The sequence below is a fragment of the Herpailurus yagouaroundi genome, unplaced genomic scaffold, assembly GCF_014898765.1.
Source record: "Herpailurus yagouaroundi ecotype Mexico unplaced genomic scaffold, PumYag 77, whole genome shotgun sequence".
NCBI lineage: Eukaryota > Metazoa > Chordata > Mammalia > Carnivora > Felidae > Herpailurus > Herpailurus yagouaroundi.
This window is the reverse complement of record NW_024412388.1, coordinates 5901835-5923934: the sequence shown is the minus strand read 5'-3', so window position 1 is coordinate 5923934 and position 22100 is coordinate 5901835. Positions and strand designations below refer to the sequence as shown.

Sequence of the window (22100 nt, the reverse complement as noted above, 5' to 3'; positions counted from 1 at the left end):
AACGTAATCTTCATTTTTGTGAAGCTGTGTGGGCCATAACGACTTTTTGTATGCTAAAAGTACATCTTTAATGAAGTATCATTAAAGTATTTCCATAAAGAAATGAAAACTCAGAGTGTTCTTAGAATTCCTAGAAAGTAGAAATAAATCTTAGTAACATTCAGAAGAGGGTGAGTGTGTAGAGGTTTGTTTTGGTTCCCTAGGAAGAGGGAAGGCAGAGCCCCCCCCCCCCCCCCCGGAACCCAGCCTGTGTCCCAGCCTTTATGCATATTGAGGACAGCGCAGTAATGCCCGAACTTCGTTTGTTCAGTAAATATTTCATCACTGTTGGTGAATAATCCCATAGTTCTGACTTTATGAATATGTCTTTCTAGAGGGGGGGAGGGGTAGACACTAAATATTTATTGGATTCCTTCCACGGAAAGGTCAGGAACGGGGATATTTTAAGAGGACAGGCAGACGGTAGACGGGACAAAAGGAAGGCATTGGCCAGTATTTAGAGAGCAGAGTAGCAGCAGGAAGCCCAGGGTACGGCCCACGCCACGGAGAGCGTGGTGCCCAGTGCAGATTCGTGCAGGGGTGCGAGCGCCGGCCTGCGCTTCCGGGAAGTCAGCCGCCCGGCGGGGATCTCTCGGAGGGCGCCGCACACGCACTGGCCAGCCTGTCTGACAGACCAGACCACCAGAAGTTCGGCGAGGCATTTGGAACCTGTCTTCCGAGTCTCGTTCAGAACCGTCCTCGGTTCCCCGAGAGGCAGGAATGGCACAGGGAGGGCTGATGACGTTTCATTGGCTCTTCTCCTTCAGCCGCTCGCCTTTGGAACAGGCCTTACGTTCTCCCATCAGCCACAGAAGATTTAAAATTCTTCTTCATTTTTCCTGTGTACTGTACCAGAGTTTTAGTCAAACTTCCAAAATTATGAACATGAATAATTATGTGAAACATAAGTGGTTTTGTTTATAGTTTAACAGTTTTTTTCTCTCTCTGGAAAGGCTACTGTCTAATCTAGAAAATTGATGAAAATTGGGTAGAGGCTCCTTCCTTTATTTTTTTTCTCTTTCCTTTTGAAAATGAATTGCTAATACTCATTTGGTATATTACGTGCTAGGTACAGTTCTGGGCAATTTTCATGCTTTTTTCTAATGCTCACCTCATAATCCCCTAAGAGGTAGAAGTTCTCACTCTACCATTTTTTAAAGTTTATTTTTATTTTTAATTTATTTTGAGAGAGAGAGAATGCCCGAGTGTGCACGTGAGGCGGGAGGAGGGGCAGAGAGAGAGAGAATCCCAAGCAGGCTCCGCGCCATCAGCGTGGAGCCCAACGTGGGGCTCGATCTCACAACTGTGAGATCATGAGCTGAGCCAAAAATCAAGAGCTGGACACTTAACTGACTGAGCCACCCAGACGCCCATGTTCTACTCATTTTTATTTTGAGCAACAAAAAAAAAAAAAAAAACTTTGTATGTTTTTTTTTTTACATTTATCTATTTTTGAGAAACAGAGTGAGACAGAGCATGAGCGGGGGAGGGGCAGAGAGAGAAGGAGACACAGAATCCGAGGCAGGCTCCAGGCTCCAGGCAGGCAGTCAGCACAGAGCCCGACGCGGGGCTCAAACCCACAGACTGTGAGATCATGAACTGAGCCGAAGTCGGACGCTCAACTGACTGAGCCACCCAGGTGCCCCTCTACTCATTTTTAAAGATGACAAAATTAAGGCCCAGAGAAGATGAGTAGCTCGTCTGAGTTCATATACTTAGTAAGTAACAGACCTAGTGTTTGAATCTGATTGTCTAGCTCCAGAGTCCACGGTCTTTTGTCTCTTTACAATTACCCCAGATATATATATATAATTACCTCTGAAGAAATGTTGTTAGTCTCCCATAAGCTTTTTATTAAGAATTTATGACCTGATCAACTTGAATTGACTTCAGATTATCACTAAAATATGTGCTTTTTAAAGAATTAAATAGGCCTGCAATTTTCTTCTTTTATTCAGTCCTGATCCATGTTGTTAACCTCATATTCTAGATTCTTGTTCTATTATAGAGCTTGACAGGTATCTGCTTGTTCTAGATATTGGGCACAATTTGAAAACCTAACTTTGTTTTCATCTTTTTATATTTCTGAAAGAAGTCTAGATTAGACGGGTTTTTTTTTTTTTTAAGTTTATTTTGAGAGAGAACGAGCATGTGTAGTGTGAGTGGAAGCAGGGGAGAGGCAGAGAGGGGGGGAGAGAGAGAATCTTGCTTTCAGCATAGAGCCCGAGGCGGGGCTTGATCCCATGACTCTGGGATCATGACCTGAGCCGAAATCAAGGGTTGTACTCTTAACTGACTGAGTCACCCAGGCGACCCTGGACAGTTTTCAAACATTTCCAAATTATGGTATTTTATTTTAGGATTTATTTAGTATGGTATTTATAGTATAGTATACTATTTTATTTTTTAAAGTCTAATGATGAATGTTACGAAGGTATAAAAGTTAATATCTAGCATTCATATTCATATTCATGACACTGGGACCGGAACCTACGGAGCGTGGGATCGTTACCTGGGCCGAAGTCAGATGCTCAACCGACTGAGCCGCCCAGGCACCCCTAGCCAAAACGGATTCTTGTGCCAGGGAACTAGATACGTAAAGGAAAGTCAGATTTCCAGTGAGAATTCTGAAGTGACAGCCACAGGTGGGAGGTGGGAGGTTATGCAAGAGGATCCTTCTGCTTGCTCCTTCACTCCATTGTCTGCAAGTGGAAGAGGACTGGGGTCACGTGAACTAGGAAAGGCGTGTCTTTGCAAGATAGAGAGGGGGAGCGGTGTCAGGCGCTGCCTGGGGTTGGAAAGGATGTGGAGTGGGAAAAGTTGATCACCTTTGGTGAGAGAGAAGTCTGGTCCTAAGAGGAATGTGTAGATAAACCAGTCTCTTCATTCGTGTGTACTGAGCAGTTAGTATACTGTTACAGAGTTTCATTACAAAGCTCGTATAGTTTAGGTACTTCAGATTTTTTTAGTGAAATGACTACAGTAGCAAGACTTCAGAAATGCTACCAGGAGATAACATAATGCAGTAGGTCTTTGAGCTGCTCTGGGGAGAAGGGGATGAGAGTGAGTGGGAATCGTGTTGCCTGGTCGGAGTCTTGGCTTTACCGCCTACTGGTTTAGTGTGGTGAGCACCTTTACACTTGACCTTTCTATGCCTCAGTTTCCTTATCCATAAAATGAGGTGACTATACTTCCTGCCCCATAAGCTTAAATGAGAGAATTAAAAAAGTATAAGATTAAAAAAAATAATGAGCACGAGGAATGTGTTTACCTCTGTGCCAGGTCGGATGTTCAGTAAATGTTACTGTTCTTAACGTTGTTCCTGTTCTTGCCAAAATGTTCTCTGCCTTGCCTGCCTCCCTTTCCCTGAACAGCTGGACCTGGGGTGGGGGGATGTGAATTGTGCTGACGAGCATGCCCGTTCCATGATTCTTCTGTCAGGACAAATGGCAGGGCTTCTCTTTCATTGATTTGCTTCCAGATCTGCTATTTGGCACACTTACCTGACTAAAATTGTTGTTGTTGTTGTTGTTGTTTTAGCTACATGAAAGTGGTTATGACGCTGGCAAAGCCCTGCAGCGCCTGGTCAAGAAGCCCGTGCCCAAGCTGATCGAGAAGTGCTGGACCGAGGACGAAGTGGTGAGCTCCGACGGGACTGGCCCTGCGGTCTGGGTCACCGGGGTGTCTGCTTCTCAGTGCGTGACCTCCCTGGTCCTCCGGGGACTGTCCGTGGTACTCAGCAGTCAAAGGAAGGAGACTTTAAACCTGAAAGTTGAACGGAAAGACTTGCTTTTTAGGAAGCTCTGTGGGACGGATGTTCTCCGGTTTCATGGAAAGACAGAAGAATCTGTAGGGTTGGTTGGCTGGTTTCAGCAAGTCAGCGTTTGATGCCTATTTTAAGACATAAGCATTTTTTAATGCTTATTTTTTATTTTTGAGAGAGAAAGCATGAGCAGGGGAGGGGCAGAGAAAGGAGGACAGAGGATCTGAAGCCGGCTCGGCGCTGTCGGCACAGAGCCTGACCTGGGGCTCAAACTCACGAACCGTGAGATCACGACCTGAGCCGAGTCAGACGTTCAACCGACTGAGCCGCCCACATGCCCCTTAAGACATAAGCGTTAAAACCATTTGCTGCGTAACCTAGAGCGGGGCTGTTGCCTTGTTTTTATTTGGAGGGCCAGCAGGATCCCTAACCTGCTGAAGGACGTTAGTCAAGAGCAGGTAGCATAGACCCGATTATATAAATGTAGTGGATCTTACATATTCGTCCTGTCATCGTGGCTCAGCAAAGAAAGTAGGGAGATAAGATAGGTGCCCACAAACACAGATTGAAAACCCACGGATTCCTGTCCCAGCCGACTGAGTTCCCATGGAGCTACATCCCCATCTTGTGACTTCCGGAAGGCGTTGCTGTCAGAGACTTACAGACTGCTTGTGCTCTTGCAGATACGGCCTCGTGTTTGCGTGTTACGGCTTGACGTTTGCCCTTTAGGTTGAAAGAAACGAAGATGGCGGCTGTCACTGGTAGACCTGTCGATTTTAAGTCCCTCGCCTGTGTTCTAAATCTGCTAAGAAAGCGTGCTTAGAAGCTCTTGGTGCTTTCCTGATCTCGCTCTTTTGTTTATTTCGGCAATATTTATCGAGTACTTGTTGTGTGCCGGGTGCTGTGCTAGGAGCCGTATCAAGAACAAAGGTCCCTCCTCACGAGGCTTGTGTTTGTTTTCAGAGGAGAGACCGTCTGTAAATCAATATTTGTTAAGTGGCGGTACACACACGTGCTGGGGAAGACGGAGTAGGCAAGGTAGGATGGGGAGTAAGCTGGGTGAGGGGCTGTGTGGCAGAAGGGGCTGAGGAAAGGCCTGGTAAGAACCATTTGAGCAGAGGTGAGCCTTTTGGATCGGGGCCCTACGGTGAAAGCGTGGCCGGGAGAGAGAACTCCGGGCCCCGGGCGCGTTCAGGACGGAGGCAGGCATGTGTCTGCGGGGAAGGGATAGTGCGGGGATCGGGCGCGGCCTGCGGACCCACGGTCGGTGCCTCGCTCTTCGCTCTGCGTGGGCAGATTCTGAGCAGAGGGTGCCATCATCCGCTGGCGGGCACCCTCTGGCCACTGAGTCGCAGGTGGGCTTCCGGGGCAATGGCGAGCATCCGGGCCCGAGACCGGTGAGCGGACAGCATGGTGGCAGTGCCGGTGGGAAATGGCGAGACCCTGGGGGCACATTGGAGCAAGAGCCAAGGCGATTGTTCGAGGAAAGGCCACGTGGGGGTTGGGCAGTCGGGGGCAAAGTAGGAGACGAGGAGGTAGCAGGGGCGGACTGAAGCGGCCCCTGAAGGCTTGGTCGGGAGAGAGCTTTTTCATAGCCCGTTAAACTTGCAGCTTATCAGACGCATGATGAGGTTGGTGCTGCTGTTTAGAAATTAAAAGTTTAAAACCTTTACACGATCAGTGAAGAGTTGGGGGCATCTTAAACATCTGTTCCTGTTCAGACACCGGCAGAGTACACACGTCACATTCGTTTGTTTTGTAAAGTCCCGTGGATGTGGTTTTCACTGTGGACCCATTTCTGTGACAAGGAGGTCCGACTTGTGACTGATGAAATTTTAAAGTTCCTCAGGAAGTCTTGGTGCCAGAAAGATGTGAGGAGGTGAAAGGATGGAAGGGATGTGTGAAATGCCACCAACCCGGAGACCCCATCAGCGCCCACGTGCCCCGATGCCCTTCTTGTTCCTTCCTTTGCGCTGACGCCCCGGGGCTCCTCAGCGGCCGGGCGGCCAGGCACTCCCCCTTCCTGTCTCCCAGACCTCTCATTCGCTCTGGAATTTAAAGACTCCCACTTAAAAGGAAGCTGCTTTCCTTTTCCTGCTGCACTCGCTTCTCTTGGGCACAATGTGAACCGTGTCCCTGCTGTCGGCAGCCGGTGGGAGGGAAAGGGGAGTCTTACACATCAGAAAACGCTCGGCTTTATTTTAAAAAGTGAAGCACGACTCTAGGCGGACATGATAATGATCCGTAACTGCCTAAGTCCTTGTCATTGGGCTCGTTTCTATCATGTTTGCTTCTTGTTTCGGTGTAGGTTTTGAGAAATATGTTGGCAGGCCTCCAGCCCTTGCAGAACTCAGAGATCAAATGGCCGTCCCCTTATTTATAGGAAGTTAAGCTTCATTTTCTAAAACCTCAAAAGTGAATGGGAAAGAGGGATTGAATAATTGATAGGCTGAAGGGAGCCTCTCAGATCTTGGACCAGCTTGACGTGGCAGCGAGGCACCATCACTAGTGAGCCCCTGCCTTGGCCTGGTTTTGGCTGCGAGAGCATCACCCTCTGTGTGTGTGGCCTCTTCCCTGGAAGTCCCCTCATTTCCCACCCCAGCACTCAACAGGAGTAAGCAAAGCGTGTCCCAACTAAAGTAAGTACGTGGGCCTACCTCTCTTCTTCTTCCCCTCCAAGTTTTCTGTGTACCTGGACGTCTTAGTTATTTTTTAGTTTATTTATTTTGGAGGGGAAGGGCAGAGAGAGATGGGGAGAGAGAATCCCAAGCAGGCTCCACACTGTCACCACAGAGCCCCAACGCGGGGCTCAAACCCACAAACAGTGAGACCGTGACCTGAGCCGAAATCCAGAGCCAGACGCTCATCTGACTGAGCCCCCCAGGCGCCCTGACATTTTAGTTATTTTTAAGCATCATTGCCTCCAGTATATCCATTTGATCTAACTGCAGCAGCGTTGATGAAGTTGTTTTCCTTTGCATTTATATGAACTGGACACTCCTGTGTGCAAGGGTTGGTGGAATGAGCACCTGACAGTGCGAACCCCTGGCCGGGCTGGGAACACGCGGCCCCTGTGCGTCCTGGCTCCTGCGGGTGCGCTGCTCCCTGATCAGACAGATCTCTCCCCGTCTCGCCAGTGCACACCCTCACTGCTTTTCACCGCTCTTTGAGGTTCAGGGCAGTTCCCCGGGCCCAGCCCACTGTGATCGCGCCCTCTTCTGAGCTGTATCCCCAGTTTGCAGCGTTTGTTAGCAGCCTGCCCCTGGCTTTTTCCTGCCCCTTCCTCCGCTCCTCCTCACAGGCTTTACTTCTGAGTTGATTGCCCTCCTAGTTCATAAACTTAAGAGCAGGGACTTAACTGATGGGGTCTGGTAGAGACTAATGTCTCTAAGAGGGGCTTGAAGAATATTAACAACTCTTTATTCAAGATTATTGTTTGTAAAGATTTTTTTTTTTTTTTTTAATTTTTAAAAAATGTTTATTTTTGGGACACCACCTGGGTGGCTCAATCAGTAAGCGTCTGACTTCGGCTCAGGTCATGATCTCACGGTTAGTGGGTTGGAGCCCCACATCAGGCTCTGTGCTGACAGCTCAGAGCCTGGAGCCTGCTTGGGATTCTGTGTCTCTCCTCTCTCTGTGCCCTTCCTCCACTCATGCTCTGTCTCTCAAAAGTGAATAAAGATTTAAAAAAAAAATTTTTTTTAATGTTTATTTTTGAGCGAGAGAGAGAGCGCTCGCACATCTTCCGGGGAGGGACGGGGGTGGGGGGCAGGGGTGGACAAAGAATCTGAAGCAGGCTCCGCCCTGACAGCTGAGAGCCCGACATGAGGCTCAATCCCACGAACTGCAAGATCATGACCTGAGCCAAAGTCAGACACTGAACCCACTGAGCCACCCAAGATTCTTTAATTAAGATCGTTCTGGGGCTTCAGCTCAGGTCATGATCTTGAGGTTCGAAAGTTCGAGCCCCACGTTGAGCTCTGTGCTGACAGCTCGGAGCCTGGAGCCTGCTTTGGATTCTGTGTTTCCCTCTCTCCTGCCTCTCTCCCACTTGCACTCTGTCTCTCTCTCTCTCAAAAGTAAATATTTTAGGGGCGCCTGGGTGGCGCAGTCGGTTAGGCGTCCGACTTCAGCCAGGTCACGATCTCGCGGTCCGTGAGTTCGAGCCCCGCGTCAGGCTCTGGGCTGATGGCTCAGAGCCTGGAGCCTGTTTCCGATTCTGTGTCTCCCTCTCTTTCTGCCCCTCCCCCGTTCATGCTCTGTCTCTCTCTGTCCCAAAAATAAATAAACGTTGAAAAAAAAATTAAAAAAAAAAAAAGTAAATATTTTAAAAAGTAAATATTAAAAAAAATATTTAAAAAAAAAGTATAAAAAATATATAAAAAAAGATTACCTTCACTCTAACATTTTAAAACTTGTAATAGTTAATAATTATGCATCAGAGAAAAACTTTTACATGCGCTCAAAGCTGACCTTAAAAGTTTTACCTTTGGAAAAAATTTCCCATATTCTTTGTGATAACACCACCCAATTTCTTCGTCCTAGGTCTTTCAGATATTAACTAATTGTTGAGATTTTAGGCCTCAAAATTACACAGTGAGAGGCTTTTCATTTTACATTTTCTCTCAGTGATTCCTTTGACCGCTTGTGTATCTATTGGTATGGTGTTTCTTTTTTATATGTTATTATTTTTTTAAATGTTTATTTAGTTTTGAGCGACAGAGCGTGAGCAGGGGAGGGACAGAGAGACAGGGAGACACAGAATCTGAAGCAGGCTCCAGGCTCCAAGCTGTCAGCACAGAGCCTGACATGGGGCTCAAACCTAGGAGCTGTGAGATCATGACCTGAGTCAAAATTGGACGCTTAACCAACTGAGCCACCCAGGCGCGTGCCCCTATAGATATGGTATTTCTTACTGAAGTTTCTTTGGGGGCTGAAATACTTTAAATCTTGGGGAATGGATACCAGATTTGGGCCAATTTCTGTCCAATTCTAGGCCAGAAAGTGACAGTTGAGCTCTGCTTTAGTGGAATGAGTGAGAAGCTCCTTGGTAGCTAGCTCAAGGCAGTCTCTCAGGCTAAATAAACTGGGTCAGATCAGAGAGGCAGTTTCAAAGAAATGCTAGGTCAGTTGGATGGAACCAAAGTGCATGGCTGGCTACTGCGTTTAGGAGTTGTACTGACGGTTAACCAGTTTCACTTACGTTATGCTAAAAATATTGTTCCGTATCAGGGAGCCATTTAAATGAGTAGGACTTAGGAAGAGAAAGAGGGGAAAAATACTGATCAGAACTTGTTAAAAAAAGAAAAGAAAAAGTAAAAGAAACTCTAGATTATTAGGTTTTTAATTAAACATGATGAACACATTCAAATATACCACAGAGGCCCCAGGCTGAACTGCACCTAATCGAAACAGATGAAGTCACCCTTCCGTGCTCGGGTAGTTATTAATTCTGCTTATTTATGCACGTGAGCCGAAGGTAGCATTTGCTGTGCTTGCCGTTGCTTATTGCGCTGGGATTCCATTGCTGCTGGCTGCTGTGCTCTTAATTAGCATTCAGCTGTTGATTAGGGAAATGCTGGGGATGCTAATTGAATTCTTTTTAAAATTCAGGGCCTGCATTTTCCTTGTGGAGTGTGGCCTGACTTGCAAGGTTGTAAGGTTGGGTGCTGCACTGAGCTGCACGCTTCACCCTTTGCTTCCCATCCACTTGGCCAGGTTTGTTTGGGACGTTCTTTTCATGTCCAGGTGGCTTTCAGCAAAACTCCAGGTGTTGCCTGAGGTGAAGGCTTTGTTGCTTCTGGTGTTCCCGCAGGGGATTCCGCTTGGTCATGGCTAACTGTAACTTTTATCTGGAAATATGCTTCCCTTTCGATATTGGGTATCCGCGTTGATGTCCTACATGGCGTGAACAGCCTAGATACGAATGATCTCTAACATTTTTATCCAAAGATAGTTCGTCCCTGGTGCGGCGATAAACTTTAACCGGTCGTGTACATGGATTTACAAATTCATAAATTTTAAAACCTCTAAGCTGTCCTTCGGCATAAAGCTCAGTGTTATCATAAACGCAAACGAGAATCCTTCTTTCAAAATTGACAGGACATGCCAAACTAATTGTCTGAATATTTGTAAACCAATGAACCCGTGTGGCTGGTCAAGGAATGATTGCCACAGGACACACACAGCTGTTTGAGGGGTGTCTCTCCCAGCAGCGTCTTCAGACGCCTCTGTTAGGCCCTTTTTGGAATGTCTGCTCAAGAAAACATTGTTTTCCTTGCTCACTCTTTTCAAGCCGGGCATCCGGATGTGCCAGAAGACAGAGCTGCTTAGTGGGGCAAAAATACAATGAATTTTATTTGCTGTTTGTGTGGCAGCTGTAGAAAATGGAATCCACAGCAAAACCAGAGTCAAGGTCCTATATAGCAGCAGGAGGTTTTGGAGGTGAAAGCAGAGATGGGGATGATGACAGGGGAAGAGAGCCAGCCCTCCTCAGCCTGCAGTTACCATCGTGTGAGTTTTAAGATGTCCATAATCTCAGTGTTTAGTTTTAAACTGTGTATTTTCAATATAAGGGAAGCCTTAATTGTATGGTATCGATTTTTAGAAATGACCAGGTTTCTAGAGTTGTTGGGCGTTTTATATAGTCACTCAAAAAATGTTGGTGATAGGAGGGTCCTGTCGGTCATCTAATATGAACCCATTCGTTTTTTTTCTCTTGTAAATTTTATGTGAATCATCTCTGTTGTTAGGATATCATTACAAAATCATTACAGGGGAGTTGAAACCTCACTACCATCTCAGTTTCTAGGTTTCCTGCCCTCTTTGTGTCTTTGTTCCTGTATGTACATTGGTTTATGTGTTTGTAAACTTACGTAAGTTGAATCATTTTATTGGAATTCTCACTTTCATAAGAAATCTTAATCTGAGAATGTTTATGATATACCCAGAACTTGAACTAGAGATACCTTTCTATACCTCTGCAACACAGAATAGGTAGTTAGTAAATTTTAAATTGAAGTAGCTGTTTCTCTCAACTGGTTACCCTTCCTCTAATTTTAAATTAATTGGTACTGCCTCTTACGAACAACTTAATTCTGAGACAGGAGGGTAGGAAAGATAAGTAGACATTTTGGCATATTATTTACACATAAGTTATATACATATATGTGTGTGTGTGTGTGTGTGTGTGTGTGTATATATATATATGTATATATACATATTTATATATTATTACTCATGTGTTCCTATGGTCCATAGCAAAAATCAGTCCTTGGTGTTAAAAAAGAAAAATATAAGGGTGCCTGGCCGGCTCAGTCAGTAGAGCATACACCTCTTGATCTTGGGTTTGTAGGTGGGAGCCCCACATTGGGTCTACATAGAGATTACTTCAAAAAATAAAATCTTTAAAAAATAAACAAGTCAACAAAAGAGGAAAATATAGATACAAGTAAAATTTGCACAATGCTTCAAGTATTAATGAGATTGAACTATTTTTCCTATGATTGACACCCATCGGCCTCTGAATCAAACCCTTTTTTAAACAAGTCAATAGTGTGAATAGAGTGGAGTATATTACTTCCAAGTCCATTCGAAAATGAGACGGTGAATTAAAAATCAATTATATGTGTGGAAGAGTTGGTATAAGGCAATCAATTTTGTCAGTTAGTTTGCAGGAAGGCTCTACTGCATAACAACCTGTAAAGAAAAGCATATTTTAAAATCCTTTAGTAAATGAGATAGGCTGAACATTAGAAGGAGAGAGATATTTCAAAAATTTATTACAGTATTTCATGTCAATACAAGTTGCCTCTGGGTTAAATCTACAAATTCAGCCATGACCTTGCATTTCACATACGTGGCTTTATTGCTTCCTAGGCTTCCTCTTTAAACTGTGGTCAGAGAAGGTAGTATGCCTGTTTTTCTAAACAAGGCCGTTCTTTTTCTCATTTTCTTTTAACCAGTATGTTTCTAAAGTTCCTTACCCCCTAGCCCTGATACTAGGTAATTTTGTTTAAAACCAACAGTAAGTTGTGCTGTTCTTGGGCTCCAAGACGCAGTACCAATTTAATTTAAATGTGTGTGTGCATGTTGGTGCGTGTACATGTTCAGGCCTTAGGGCAATGAGGAACAGCACAGAGACCTGGGAAGTAACCCCACACTGCATGCAGGCACACCCCAAATTATTCCTTGCTGCTTAGGATAATCTTTTAAAATCAAAGAGCAATTTTCCTGGGACGTTTTTCATTTTTGCTTGAAGTGGGGGAGTATTGGGGGGAATCTTCAGCTTGAAAGATTAATAAATACTACAGCAGTGGGTTATTGAAACCGTGTTTTCCATCTCATTTCCAAGGGCGTGTAAAAAAAAAATGGCGACAGCAGACACTTTCAGCCACTCTCCGTCATCTTTCTCTGTTCGTTTAAAAAATGAGAACAAGACACAAGGGGACTTGAGAGATTGCATTTGTTCTCCTGTAGACAAAGTGGTTATTTTATAAATGAAGAGGATGGAAAACCCTTTCCTTCTGCAGTTTCTTAGCAACAGAGCTGGAGCCAATTTTAATGTGTATGCATGGAACATTCTATGTATGGTGACATTGGAGCCGTACGTTTTCACAGGTGAAACATACTGTGTTAGTCTGGTAACTGGAGTTCAGTGTGGGGGGAAGGAAACAGGAGGTTAAAAAAAAGGAACCCCCCGATGAGAGGAAGTAACTCTTTTAAACTGTCTCCTCTTCTCTGGCATTCTTGTGTCTTAAATCTAAATTCTCTCTTAGGTAGAAGTCACAATGGCCTTGGTAGCCCCCTAATTGCTCCCTTCCCTGGAGTGCCAGCGCACTTGTTTTTACATTTCCTAGTAGCGTTTTGTTGTTGTTCTTTCCTCCGCCCCCACCCCGCATGCTGTCAAATGACACTTTCCACTGATATTTCAGAATTTGCTTTAAGACGTGTTTCCAAAGTACTTCATACGGGTGAATTCCAGTGCATTTTCCACACTCGTAAAGCAAAGTGCCGAGGTGTTGGGAAGCAAGAGTGTGTTTGGTGGTCATAAAGGAGAACTTCCCCCAGTTGGCCTTACCGGCTTAGCACTCAGGCCCACGGCTGGCTGGCTGGCTGGCTGGCTGGCTCTGTATTTCTTGCGTCTGGTGTTGGGGCTTGCAGATGGCAAGCCCGCTCGTTCTCCGTTACCGTCGATCCTGTGTGAACGTGAACGTGGGATGACCCTTCGTGTCGCTCACCGCGTTACTGACTCAGTTCTGATTTTAGATTGCTGTTCAAAGTTCACCCGTCCATTCGTTCCGCAGGTGTTGACGGAGCACCGGGACGGCGCTCTGCCAGGCGCCCTTCTGGGTGCCGGTGATGCGGCCCGGAACGAAACAGGCAGAAATCCCTGCCCTCCTGGAGCTGACGTTCCAGTGGGGGAGACGGGTTAAAACAAGATCACCCAGTAACACACCCAGTGTGTTAGCCGCACGCTGAAGAGCTGGGGAGAGGGGAGGTCCGCCGCGCTGGGTTGTGACGGCAAGTGTGTGTGGGGACTTCCACAAGGGGCTAGGAAGTCTCGAGGTCAGGGCCTCTGGTTGAATTCTCCTTGTATCCCCAGCACAGAGCCCAGGGCCTGGGATGTGGCGGGCGATCCGAAGCTAGTGTGTTGCCTGGGTCGGATGGAAGAGAACCTGAGTGGAGGTGGTTGACCCCCCAGGGCCTCGCGGCACTGAGTAGAGTCTCGGCCCCTTTGGCTGAGCTCCCCGCGGCCGCCTCGGGGGCTTCTCCGCCGAGCCCACGGCCGGTGCGCGCTTTAGCTCCAGCAGAGCCGACTGGACGTGTCCCGTTCTTTCCTTCTCGGTGGCTTCCCTTGGAAGAAGCGACCAGCCCCGTCCGCGTGTGTGAGGTTTCATTCTCTGGACTCCAGCGGGGAGAGCTCCGTCTTGCCAGCGTCGCTTCATACTTGATGTGTGGTTGCCATGTTGGCCGTGGGAGAGCGAGCGATGGTGGCGAGAGGAGGACAGAGCCTCAGGAGACGGCCCGGTGTGGGTGTGGCTCCTCGGACTAACCCGTCTTCCCTCACCACCCATCACGCATTTGAGAGCGGAGTGACCTGTTTGCACATCTCTTTCTTCGGGCCGGCTGGTGGTTCGGGGCGGTCTTCTTGGCGACCGTGGTACGTGGGTAAAATACGCCTCGCCTCTCAGGTTTCCCCCGAACCTCTAGTGTGCCTCCCTGTTTGGTCACTTCTAGAGTATTTTCTTCCCTTTTAAAGGGCTCGATCCCCTGTCGTTGATCTCAGCAAGAGGAAACAGAAGAACTGTCAAATAAATATACCAGGGAATTAAGGAAAGAGCAAAGCAAAGTTGTAAGGAAAACGACAACCGAACTGAGAGAACAGAGCAGAAGGGCTGAGGCCTCCGCGCGGCCCGAGGGCCGAGGAGTGTGGCCACACCGGGTTTCATAGCTGAAGTGTGCGTCTGGAACCTGCTTTGTTTGTTTGTGTGTCTTTTAAGCGTATCCTCTGTCATTCTGGATCCTTTTGTCAAACGTTCAGGGATCATGACCCAGAGAACACTGGGAAGGTCTCTGTCCTGGAAATGGGGGACGTGCCTGTGCCACACTGAACACCTGCAGCTTTGCCGTCGTCGCTGTCCGCTGTCCTGCGCGACTCTGCCACCCGAGGGCACGAAGTATGTGGCTGAAATGCAGCGCACTTGAGCTCTGGAGGAAGGGAAGAGCTTAAATCACACCCTTCTCTCTCCTCTCCGGAAGGCTCATTGGGGTGGGACGTGTTCAGAGAGAACGCAAGGCTGGACGACAGTCCTCAGGCCGCCAGCCACCTTTGAGATGACGAGGAAGTCAGGTCCCCTCCTTGAGCCTTAGTTTGCTCTGTAAGAAATGACAGGGGAGGGAAAGGAAGGGCGAAAGGGCACACTTTGCAACGGCCCCGCAGGTGTGTTTGCCCGGAAATCTGGACCTGATACCAATTTCCTCCTGCCGACCACGCCTCCCTTTCACTTCCCAGGTGCAAAACTGGACTGAGAGCTTATCTCCAGCTAACAGAATCATCTCTGTTTAAGAAATCTGAAAGCACGTATGCCCACAGACTCCTGTGTCCTAGTGCTAACTAAGAGTTCTTGGCTCCCTCGCAACTGGTTTGTCAGTTTTGATTGTAAATTTATTCTTCTCATCTTCCCCATCAGCAATAATAAAACAAAACCTCTGGACCCCAGAGATGCATGTTAACGAGAGTTACAGGCTCTCCCAGAGCCAGAGGGAAGGGTGATCTGTCACCAGTGGCTCTGCTCTGTGTCATTTCAGTCCCTTTTCTCCTCTCACGAGCCCCCATCTTGTCTGGGAGCCACTGTTCCTGAAGCCTATGCAGGCGTTACCCACTTGCAAATAAGCCACTTTCCAAACAGGCACTTTCAGCCTAAATTAATCATTTTCTTTTTCCATCTAGGGCCTCTAATTAGTTAGGATAACATAGCTAGCTAAGCAGGCTTGGTTGTCCATTTTTGAAAGAAGGGTTTTAGAAAATGGATTTAACAAGGTGTTATTAAGCATAGATGTGGGGAGCAGTTGACCTGGACTCAAAACCCATCTGACATTCATCTAAAAATAAAATAGCTTTGCTTGTGGAAGGCACTGGGCCCCCGGTCTGTGGTTCCCATCCCTGTGTTCCCAGCGGAACACCACTTGGGACCCTTGATTTCATCAGCCAAAGCTGTTCCAGACTCTCAAAGTAGCTTAAAGTTGGGATGGACTCTGAGTATTTGGATCCTCCCTCTCTGCCCAGTCCACGAAAATGAAATGCTCCAATCCTTTAGCAGAAACAAAAGTTTGAAAATTATTTTCTGGTTGTCCTTTGAGGCAGCCCAAGTTCTTTGTCAGCTTTCCAGTTTTTTGACCCCGGAACAGCCTGACCCTGGTAGTGTGTCTCCCTCTTTAGAACTCTCTGACTTCATAATCTGCTCACATTCTCCCCCTGCCCCCCAGCCAGGCTCGCTCGTGCGTGCGCTCTCTCTCGCTCTCTCTCTCTCTCTCTCTGTCTCTGTCTCTCTCTCTCTCTCTCCTGTGAGCACTCTCTCTAAAACCCCTGCCAAACATTCAAAGGATCCACTTAGATTATCTTGCTTTTAAAAGGCAAACTTTTTCAGATGGATCATTCACTTGCTCGTACATCAAGAGGAGCCAGTGAGCATCATGCCATGTTATCCTCTGTTGGTTTGAAATAATCTCAGGCACCGCAGAAATCCATTGCTAGGAGGATACGCAGGTGTGAGGGAGGCACTGTCCTTCAAACGAGTATCTTGACAAAAGGAGTGATGGATTTGTGTAGTTCAAAACCAAACCTTATTGTCTGTTTCTGGATAACCGACTTTAGATTTGCCTTAAGTACCATTATATGGGAGGGGAGGGCTTTTTTTCCTACTTTATATTGAACTTAATTCCACTGCCTTTCCAGACCTCTGCAACGTTCTGCTGGATGCGTTTGGAGTCTTTTTATCCACTGCTCACTGTCGTAATTCTTCCTCTAGAATCTTCTCTTCCTGCTGTCGTTAGTTTAGCTTTGTGTTTTAGACACAGATTAGAAAACAGTATTGGTTCGCCATCCAAGAGGAAGGGAGCTTATCGCTGACCGGAGACAAATAAACTACGTTTGTTCTTCAGCCACTAAGAGCTCTGCAGGAGTCCCCACTGACCTTGATAATTGCCTGGCTGAGTGGCATCCCTGACTGATTTTGGCACTGAGTGTACACGCGTACTTGAGTTGGCTGTTGTCGCCACAGGCAACCCGGAGAGGAGACAGCAGCCACACAGTTGGAAACTTTCTGAGTGCCCCTCCTGCTCCTGGTGTCGTGCTGGGGCCCACGGGACACGCGGGGCTGCACTTGCCACTTTCCACTGTCGGACGGGGAGATCAGGAAGGGCTCTCGGAGGAGGTGTTATTTGATAGGAACCTGAAAGCATGGGTAGGGTTTCGCCAGGCACGGTGGATCCAGGTTAATGGCAGAACAAAGGCATAAAAGAATGTGAGTGGCTGCTTAATAGCCAGTCGCCCAGTTTGAAGCTATGGGTGGAGGAGTGTCTAAGACAGCTGTTGATTCAAAGCCACCCACTCTTTATGGAAAGAGAAGTTTATGTTTAACTTAATAGAAAATAAGGAATAATTACACATTTTTGAGCGTGGGGAGTGATAGGACTGGGGCCACCACTGAATATTAATCCAGCAGTAACAGTGGTAAAGTGGGTAGAGAAGGGAGTTAGTGGTTCTGGAACTTGGCTACATGTTAGAATCATCTGGAAAACTTTAACGTTTCTCAGTGCTAAGACTATATACTCCAGCCTGGTTAGACCAGAATCTCTGGGGTGGGACCTGGGCGTCCATGTTCCAGGCTACGGACTGTGGTCCTAGTGAGAGATGTTGAAAGTTTATAGCAGTGATTCTCAACCTTGGGGGCACACTAGACTCACACAGGGAACTTTAGTGCATGCACACACACACACACACACACACACACAAAACAGAGACTTGGGTCCCACCCCAAGATTCTGATTTAATTCATCTGGGATATGACCAGGGCATTGGGTTCTAACACCCAGCCGAGGTTGTGGGGTAGAGGGAGGGAGAAGCAAGCGGAACAACTAAAACCAAGAACTTCCAGGGCAATCCTAAGACCTTTATTCTGCGCCAGGTGCTGTTCTGAGCACTCGGCTTGCACCGACTGGACTGACGTGTCACAGAGTGATCTGGAGAGCCTGCTTTCCGGTCCAGCTCCTCCCTTGCTGTACCACGTGGTGTCTCTAGAGAAGCCTAGCCGATTGGAGGTGGGAAGCAAGGAAAGGGTGGAGAAACACCATTCAGGCTTCGTGTTTTGGCACGAGGGAGGAGACTGGTGGTACTAGTGACAAAATCGGACATCAGGACTTGTTTTAGAGGAGACGGGAGTGTTTGTGTTAATCTTCAGTGACTTAAAAAGATGCGGGTGGATCCAGCTGTTAGAAATGAAGGTCTAAAGGTAGGAGAGATTTCTGGTCTACAGGGAAAGCTCACAGTTGAGGAGACCGGAAGCTGGCTCAGGGTCTCAGCTGCTAAGTAGCAGAGCCGGGAGCTGGTGAGTCATCAGGGATAGCAGTACAGACTGAAAAGGGACTTTCTGGGGGGCTCTTATGTTGATAGGCAGAGGGATGGACAAAATAACGAAGTCAGAAAAGGCTGGAGAAAGGTTTGGACTCTATACTGTTTAATTTGTTAACCGTTATATTGAACTCCTAGGATACGAGGAGTAGTTACTTTTTTTTGTTTTGTTTTGTTTTGTTTTTGTTTAATACACGCAGTCATAGGACTGAGGCTGTCGTTGGCATAACTCGTGTGAAGGATTAGGGGAGGAAACTGGTACAAGGTCAGGATGCTGAGGCACGTCTCATAGTATTGATGACACTGTTGAAATAACTGATAATGGGTCCCAGGCTTCATTCACAACTTGGGGAACCGGGTAGAGGTGGCAGAAGCATCGAAGGGCTGTGGGTCGTAATCAAGAAAAAGATTTTGTGGGATTCCTGGTGGCAGCGTAAATAAGAGAAAATGTCCAGGTTTTCAGGGCTGCCCAAATGTGAAGGTTGGCTGTCAGTGGGCGGCTAGGTTGGAATGACGGGCACTGAGGATGGTGATGCAAAAAAATCCAGAATATTAGGAGGGCTCTGGGCAAGATTCTTCATGTTCCTGAGAGTGCTGTCAAAAGATAGGATAGAGAAAGGGACTCTCAGCTAGGTGTAGGATCACCGAATATGGGCGAGGGAGACTGGCTTTGTTGGTTGATATCGTGACAAGAAAAAGAAGCTGGAGGCGGTAGATGATGTGGTCAGAAAATGCTGGTCAGACCGTGGGAATCAAAGAATGCACAGAACTAGGCCTCTGACTCTGTTACTAGAGGGGTTGTGAGGGATGCTGTATGGGTCATGATGTGAGGATGTTGTTGGGGGGAGGCAGGGGTGAGTGTGAGGGCATTTGGAGAACAGAAAGAAGGGAGGGAGGGAGAGAGAAGACAGTAGGCCTCCAGGGGACACAGTGTAAGGGGCCAGTTGGGAGTTGCTAGGGTGAGCTGTCCTTAGCCAAAAGTAGGGATTGGGATGGGAGTAACAGGGGAAGGGGTGGGAAGGAAACTTGTGGCGTCGATGGTCATTTTAGGTCCCACGGCCGGGGAGACAGAGACCCCTCTGCACTGCTCTGCTTCATGATGTGCTTCTTGAGAGCAACCCATCTCTTACGGCGTCCCACTCCTCAGCACGGCACGCTAAATGCCAAGTTGGGTTGAATTGGATCAACATCTAGAGGTTGAAGAAGGAGGCAGGATTTTGTGGCTAGAACATTACTTAGAATTTAAGATGTGAGATGGGAGCAGTGGCTCCAAGATATGTTGTGCTTTGTTTCCTCAGTCACTCAACAAATGTTAGGCATTTAACGGTGGACCAGGTCTTGTCTAAGCCTTGGAGATAAAAATAACATTGGACATACTGTCCTCAAGGAGCTTATGTCCTATTGGGGAACACGGACAAATAAACAAATTAACGTAAACAACTCGATCCACGTAGATGCTACGGAGAACATAAGCCAGTTGCATTCGGGGAGACTGAGTAGGGCAGGGGCCGTGTGGCCGGGGAGCTGCCTTCTTCAGGGCAGCGGCACCCCATTCCACATCACTGTGCCTCCAGGTCTGGACAGATCATATGTCTGATAATTCAAGTCAGTTAATTAGGAGTGATACGCGTTTTCGGAACAATCGAATTACTTAGCCCCCGTCTGGTGACTTTCGGGGTCATGTCTCAGTTGCCTATAAACTGTTCCCTGTCAGGACCAGATAAATGCCTTCAGGACTTGGGAACTTCTGAGGGCTCAGAACGAACTGAATTTGGCTAAAAGGACAGGTGGGAACTTGGCTACAGAAATAAAATCACGTAGCTGCGTGAAAGTCTATTCGTTTCACCCGCACAGACGTGCATTTTCCAGTATGGGGGACACAACAGTAGAATACTTCTAAATGACAAAAAGATTCTCTAAACCTTCTCCGTGACTTTTTAGATTGGGGGACAGATTAGAAGAGCAAGGTCTGGTTCTTGTAAAATGTTTGCCGAAGGCGGCTTTGGGTGCATGTTGTCTGCGGCCAGGAGAGAGCGGGGGTCGGGGGGAAGCTGTGGTTAAACCCAGAAGGAGGTTCTGTCTAGCCTGTGTGGTTCCCTGTAGATGTCACCACCATTTCATTTTCTTCAGTGCTTCTTAGTATGATGTTTCGCCAAAAAGACCTACGAGCCTAAAGCCCCCCACCCCTCCAAAAAAAGGACACGAAGGAACTTGATGGGCCGGTGATTCGTTTCCTCATTGTAAAGAACATTTCCTTCATCCTTTATTAAGCCACAGGAATTTTTTCCACCGTTGGCCACCCTAGACTGTGTTGAGAAGGTCCCACCAGCCCTGGCTGCCGGTAGTCAGAGCAGTCTGGATCCTCTGCCCGCCTGGGAGAAAACTCTCAGGCCTCGTCTCAGGCCTCAGGGCTGTCCCTAAATTAACCAGGGGAAAGCAACTTCTGGTCTCCTCTGAATGTTTGCCACCGTTGTGTCCTGTTACTTTTGGGTTCGTGATTTGCTCAAAAACAAGAAACTCCAGTTTCTTCTCTTTTTTTCCTCTCTACCCCCTCCCTTCACTTCTACTTGCCTCAGATAACTCCTCGTGTGTCTATAGAAAACCACGTATTAGTAATGCAGTTAAAGTTTAGTGGTAGAAAACAAAAGTGTCGGTAAACCTGTGTCTGGTTGAATCTGTGCTTGAGACCAGCTGCTGCACCTTCGTCAAGTCCTCGGTCCTCTGTCTAAGAAATGAGAGTATTAATTAGATAATTAGGTCTTCTGTGGCCCTCGAAGGCTCAGGTACTGGCAATAGGAATTGTCTTTGAAGAAATATTTATTAAATACCTGACTTACGCTTATGCAAGGACTCTGACAGATGGACCCCGACGGGACTACCCCACTTCCAGGAGAGGGCCTCTAAGGGCAGTGATGGGCTTGGGTGCCCAGAACTTGGTGCTGACTTGGTGCTGGGCACGACACGGGAAGTTCCATGGCAGGGTGCACAGAGAAGGATGACAAAACATAGATGCGGAACGGCGAGTAAATAAACCTGTTCAGGGTCATACCGGTGGCGAGCGAATCAAAGCCACCAGCCCAAGGATAGCTCCTTAGTGACGTTGCACAGGATCCCCGGACAGAATACCGCGTGATGAACCGCTGAGGCGCGGGAGGGGTGTGGGACACGTTCGGGGAGCGGCAGGGACCCGGCTCTAGTCGAGTCTGGGGCAGTCGCCGTGGGTTCTAGGGACCTGTGCGCATCACGACCGCTGCCCTGCCTTCTCGAGCTCACGTGGCACGGTGTCCCCGTGAGCCGAGGCGAAACCTCGCAGTCCGTTTCACCGCATCTCCTGATCCACACACTTGAGGGTGGTGGGCGCTGAGTCCAGGGTGGGAGCAAGGAGAGCCCGAGCTCCTGGATCCGCACACCGAGGGGCTCGAGCTCCCGTTTGCCTTTACCTGGTTCTGTCAGGTGAAGCCAGAGTCCAGCACATCCCAGCACTTCCAGCTGAGGCGCGGAAGCACGCTCGGCACTCTCCGCGGTTGCCGCCTCTCGGATGAAGCTAACAAAACAAACAAAACAGAAGTCTCTCTTTCCCGTGAAGCCCCTAAAAGAATTTTGCTTTAAAAGCCATACGTTTCCTTCCAAGTTTAGATTGGCATATACCTTTGTCATGATAAGGATGTAATTTCTTGCATATAAATAGTGACATCGAAAGCGAGACTGCTCCATCACTCTTAAATCTATCCAAGGCATTTTGAACACCCTCGCAATTTATACGCGTTATCATCTATCTGAAAATACATACGAACGGGCTCCTTTTTAGCAGTAACATTTTACGTTCTATCTTTCCTTTCCCTCCTTTCGCTTCTGTAACTAGGAGCTTTTCAATCCACTTCCCCGCAGACCGTATCCCAAATGTAAAAGCATCTCCTGCCTGGGAGTCTCTTGTCAGATCAGCCTTTCATACTCTGCCGCAAAAAGGCTGCGTGTCAAAAGACGCGTGCGTGGTGTTATTTCCTTTAGCAACAAAGCTCTAAGTGTTAAAAAGGGAAGTTCTCTCCAATTATGTTATAATAATTATTAGTGTCCAGTTTATGAAAACAAGATGTTATATATGTTGATAAAAATTTTACTTTTTGTTTAATATTTACCGGAAATACGATAGACTCGGTTTTCTAAACG

At 47.4% G+C, this 22100-nt stretch overlaps 1 protein-coding gene across 5 annotated transcripts in view; it reads left to right on the top strand.

The window, feature by feature from the left end:
• The window catches only part of RERE (arginine-glutamic acid dipeptide repeats), a 426631-nt gene that overhangs the window by 326809 nt on the left and 77722 nt on the right, over positions 1 to 22100 (top strand). For all 5 annotated transcript variants that reach the window (XM_040460361.1, XM_040460352.1, XM_040460343.1 and 2 more), the window contains one exon: positions 3580 to 3678. In XM_040460361.1, the coding sequence (XP_040316295.1) occupies positions 3580 to 3678 (99 nt within the window). The remainder of the gene's footprint in view (positions 1 to 3579; positions 3679 to 22100) is intronic.